The sequence below is a fragment of the Phalaenopsis equestris genome, unplaced genomic scaffold, assembly GCF_001263595.1.
Source record: "Phalaenopsis equestris unplaced genomic scaffold, ASM126359v1 Scaffold000301, whole genome shotgun sequence".
Taxonomy (NCBI): Eukaryota; Viridiplantae; Streptophyta; class Magnoliopsida; order Asparagales; family Orchidaceae; genus Phalaenopsis; species Phalaenopsis equestris.
The window spans coordinates 1,389,841-1,395,250 of record NW_018164743.1 but is presented as its reverse complement, the minus strand read 5'-3'; the positions used below and the strand labels follow the sequence as shown (position 1 = coordinate 1,395,250).

Sequence of the window (5,410 nt, the reverse complement as noted above, 5' to 3'; positions counted from 1 at the left end):
ATATATATATATATATATATATATATATTGAAAAAAATGTATTAGGTGACTATATTATGTGAAATTTAATGAGAATAAGTTGTAGTTTTCTAAATTTGATTTGATATAGAAATGACAAAATAGATAGGGTATTTTAGATGCTATGTTTATCTTATATAACATTATGAATTTAAATTTATTTAATTCTATTTTTTTTCGAGGTATTAGTAGGGCTGTAAATTTGGTTTAGAACGAAATACATGAGCCGAGCTACGAGCTGAAATTTAGATAAAATTTTCTTCAAGCCTAATTCGAGCGGGATTCAGATCGTTATGAACCTTAGTGATGCTATGGTTGTGAATTTAGCGAATTCAGCTCGAAAACCGTTAATCATTCGAAAATTGATTTGAATTGTGCTCGGATGGAGATTGGGTTGAAATAAATGAGCCAAGTTATGAGCTAATTTTGAATTGAAATATTTTTCGAGTTGATTTTGAGCCAACCCCAACTTGTCGCGAAATTGGGTAGTTAAGAGCCCTAGGCACTGAGAATATGTCTAAGAAATTAGGGGCATTTGCATACAACATATGTAACACTTAAATATTTAATATTATAAGAAAATAAAACACATATTTTCATGCTTAGATTTATAAAGCCAAGCTGTTTAGTATAAATAGGAAAAAATAATTGGTAGGCATGTAGATACGTAAAAATTGCTTGATAAGTATGTTATATAATTTATAATTTATTTATTTATTTTCGGGAAAATCTATAATAAATTTGGTCCATATAATTTCAGACGGTTTTCAGTTACATCATATGCGTATTCGTGATCTGCAATGTGACGAAATATACTTCCATACTTCCATAAATACAAGCAAATATATATATATACTCAATTAACCGAGATATATATATATATATATATATTGAATGAATTTAATATGTAATACTATTTTTGGCTTGGTAGGTCAACAACATTTTCTTTTGTTATATAGTTAGCGGTTGTATGATAATTAATTCAAGTAGGATCAAACTTAAATTTTGCCAAAAATAAGAAATGATCATTTTAAATTTAGGATTTAGTAAATTCAGTTCATTCTCAATTTTCACTTTTAAATCTTGTTATTGAAGGAATTTAGTAAATTCAAGTTTATAAGGTTTAGGGTCTATTTGAGGCAGTTGCAGTTCTTTGAAGAAACAATTATGGATGTACTGTTTAAAAAACTGTGACGGCTATTATAATTTTTTTTCTTAAAAAAATCAGACTTGAGCTTTTTAGCTGTCATCTCATCTAGTCAGATCCGATCACAAAATGTAGTTTTAGTACATAGGAAAAACTGTGGTGCGGCAACCAAATTGCTATCACAAATACACACTTACTGAAGCTGTTAAAGCCATCATGGAAGGCCTCTTAGTCTACATTGGAGATTTGATTCCAATTCACATTTAAATTATAGTCAAAACTAAGTTGCTCTAAATTTGATTAAAAAAAAGAGTAAAGAAGTAATTAAACTTTGAATAGATTTATGCAGAATATTTGCACTCTACACCCCAGGTGAAAGCAACACGCAAAACTCAAAAAGAGGGGAAATTATTACATACGGACGACATATGCAGAAATGTAAGCGTCATCTGATCTACACTGTTGATCAGAGCTTTCATCAATATATATTTTTTTTAAAAATGGGCTCACCAAAATATAACTTCAGTCTGATCAACGGTAGAAACCAGACGGCGCCGTATGAAATAAGTTTTCCAAAAAGAGAAGAGCATAAACAAATAAAAAAAAAAGTTAAATTTGTTATAATATAAATTGAACTTTCAGTTTCTATTAATAGGAATATAATCTGATAAAAAGAAAAGTCAATAATAAATGAAACAACAAACAAGGCAATCTCTCTCTCTTTCCCACAACATCAAAACTTCCAAAAATCCATTAAAAAAAACAAAAATAATCTCATATATATCAACATATATGCCAAAGATCTACAAATTAGAAGAGAAACAAATCACATTAGCACATTAATTACCTACTCTAAACTCACCTCTCCCACCCTAAAGCAATATTAATAATCTTAATTTGTACCTAAATTATACAATTTCTGAATAAGCAAAATAATATCATCTGAATTCCAGCAGCCCATTCCTAAAGCAAAGTCCCAACTCCTCCCCCATGAAATATTCATCAGAATCCTCCTGCTTCAATGAAGAAGGGTTTATCCCCAGCTCCAGATTCAAATCTGGACACCGCCATCTCTTCGGCTCTTCGCTGCTGCTGCTGCTGTTGCTGTTGCTGTTACTGTTACTATTATTGCTCTTATTCTCCTCCACTCTTCTCACAAAGCTCTCATCTTTCTCCTCCTCCTTCGCAAAGGATAAATCCGCTTGCCCATGGAGGGGGCGGTGCGTCGTCGGATCTATCCCTCTACTCAACAATTTCCGACGAATATGCGTGTTCCAGTAGTTCTTGATCTCATTATCTGTTCGCCCTTGTAACCTCCCGGCTATCAACGACCATCTGCAACAACGATATAACATAAATCATCATTATACTATAAGAAAAATAGACTTTGCCAACACAACAATAACTTACTTGTTTCCAAGTAGGCTATGGAGCTTGATGATGAGCTCGTCTTCCTCTTCGGTGAAGTTGCCGCGCTTGAGATCGGGACGGAGGTAATTGATCCACCGAAGGCGGCAGCTCTTCCCGCAACGGAGGAGGCCTGCCGCCTTGGGTAAGGACCGCCAACAGCCCTCGCCGTGCTCCTTGATGTAGGCGACGAGGCGCTCGTCTTCCTCTTTGGTCCACGCGCCTTTGTTGGTGTGAGCTTTCTCACAACAAGGAGATCTCCCCATGGATGGTTAGCTTCAACTTTCTTGAAAGGGTTTGTTCATGGCATTTGAGAAAGGTGGATGAGAGTTATATAGAAAGGTATTTGGATATGAGGGAAAGGGGGGAAGGGAAGGAGGCGAGAAGGGTGAAGATTTGTCTTCTAGAAGTGAGTTGGTGGAAAGACTTAATTTTTAGCTGCCTAATGCTGGAGGCATCAAAATTTACCTATTTCACCAATTTAAGAAGGCAGGACCACATGGAGATATTTGTTGGCATATGGTGGGTATGAATATAAGTATGTGGTTAAAGATTAGTGAGATCTGGTTCAGGAAGTGTATGGTTAGGAGGAGATTTGTAGGAAAAGAAAATTTGAATTTTTTTTTTTTCTGGTTGTGAAGATGATGTCCTCTGTAATACAGCAGAAAATAGCATTATGTTAAAGTTATTTATATGATTATTAAAATATAGAAGTGAAGAGAGATTTTAAGCTGTGTATATTGATTGTTTTTGGGAGAAAATTTATGTATTTTAAGGTTTTAGATTTGTTCAGATAGTCTGACATAATTTTTGTCAGAATAAAAGATAAAAATGTTTATATTTTTAATGTCGAAGGAGAAAGTTATTTATGTTGATATTATGAGGTTTTTGAATCTTTAAGGATGTATGGTACACTATTGCTCATGAGTATATAACTCATTAAAAACCTTGCATTTGTAGAAGAGAGGCAAAAAGAGAAAGATTGATTTGAGGTTTGAGAGATGTTAGAGATTGTGTATTGAGTTTGAACCTCCAACAAGCTGGAAGAAATGGATCGGGATAGGTTTCCCAAATTATAGTGTTTGAGAGAGAGACGCTGGGGTACTTTGGGAAAATATTTTGCATCCCCTCTTCTCCTCTTGACTTCCCTTTTATATATATATATATATATATATATATATATATATATATGTAAATCTTCCAAAATTTTTATGTAAGGAAGATTGATAAAGTATATTTTAAAAATATTTTAAGATAAATATGATATTATATATATATATATATATAAAAGAAAATACACTTATTACAATACGACGCTTATCCATAGTGTCTTGACAAAAAGGCTATCACGAGAATGTCAGGTGACTCCTTTAAAGAAGGACGGGCATGCATCGTTGGTAGTAATGATCACCTTCCCTAGTACTTGTCTCTCCCTAGGTGGGCAAGGCCACCTCCTTGAGAGACGAGATTCAAGTCATTGCTACTTGCTCCTCACCTACAGGCAAGTTATAAGGGATGGGAATGTCCTCACACCGTTGTTTGAAAGATTAATATGTTCGGCAACAATTCATTTTTGGTCATATTCAATCATAAATTATCACTTCTTTAAGAAAATAAAAGTCACTTATATAATAAGGTTGTCCTTCAATTCGAGAAATCTTTGTGACTCTCCTGTAGGTCTTACATCATTGTGGGCTTTTAACTACTACTATAAGACAGCTAGGAATGACATCCATCCATGGTGTCTTGATGAAAAGACCGCAATGTGGATGTCAGGCCACACCTTTAAAAAAGTATAAACCTGTGTCATTGATAGTAATAATAACCTTCCTTAGTGGTTGTCTCTTCCTAGGTGGGCTAGGCCACATTCTCGGGAGACGACAAGATTTAGTCACTTCTGTAAGTGAGCTCAAGTCGGCCATTTCAGCAAGTGAGTTCGATTCAACCACTTCAGCAAGTGAGTTCGATTCAACCACTTTGACAGTTGGACTTGAATCAACTACTTTGACAAATGAGCTCGATTCAACGAACTAGTATCCATGTTAGAATGCGTACACGTAACCCGTATTTAGTTTCATGGCCGTATTTGTGTATACCGAGGTCTTCCATAATTGAGTTTATTTCTCATGAAGAAAAATTTATATATATTCATAAAAAAATTAAATTAAAAAAAAAAGTACCAAATCGTTAAACTAACTTTGCAATATCACGTTACAATACGTTACTTATTCTTCCAAATGCTTCTGATTTCTATTAGTGTTAGAGATTGTGATATCATTGAATTGAAAAAAAAAAGGAAAATTATAAAAAGAAATTTGAAATTTATATTTTAATCCAGTTGCAGGTATTATTGTTATTAACTATATATAATGAGGTCATATGCTCATTTGGCACATGGAAGATAATATGAAAATTTCAACTTAGACCTCATTTGATATTATTTTATTATTGTTACGTTATGTTGTTAGGTGCAAAATAATGATTTATTTTTGTGTGACGGCCAAAGGGGCCCGCAATTGATTTCCACTATATTTTTTGTTGATTTTTTTTTTTTCATAAGTAAATAAATAAATAAATAAATTATATACATGACTCTCAAATTTAAATATATAGCACACAATCATTACGTATTAACATATCTCATGTCTAGAAGTCCATATTTATACACATAAATATTCAAACTTTTAATATTTGATAAAAGACAATATTATTTTTTTAAATTAAAATACGCTAGGTTTAAAACTTCAAAGTGTTATGCATATAAACATGCATGTTTACTTATACATACATACATACAAATATATATATATGTATGTACATACATACATACATATATAT

General features: G+C 32.8%; 1 protein-coding gene across 1 annotated transcript; it reads right to left on the bottom strand.

Moving 5' to 3' along the window:
• Positions 1-1,862: 1,862 nt before the first annotated feature.
• LOC110025529 (myb-related protein 308-like) lies at positions 1,863-3,009 on the bottom strand. Its single transcript, XM_020726071.1, has 2 exons — positions 2,576-3,009; positions 1,863-2,500 (listed from the first exon to the last, which is right to left on the bottom strand). Exons 1-2 carry the CDS (start codon positions 2,836-2,838, stop codon positions 2,104-2,106), a joined length of 660 nt encoding a protein of 219 aa, XP_020581730.1. The 5' UTR covers positions 2,839-3,009; the 3' UTR covers positions 1,863-2,103.
• Positions 3,010-5,410: the final 2,401 nt, after the last annotated feature.

Bases quoted from the DNA above. Each gene is read 5' to 3' on its own strand.
- LOC110025529 (XM_020726071.1), bottom strand. From the start codon at position 2,838: ATGGGGAGATCTCCTTGTTGTGAGAAAGCTCACACCAACAAAGGCGCG. The intron at 2,501-2,575 runs GTAAGTTATTGT...TCGTTGTTGCAG, and splicing joins CATAGCCTACTTGGAAACAA to ATGGTCGTTGATAGCCGGGA.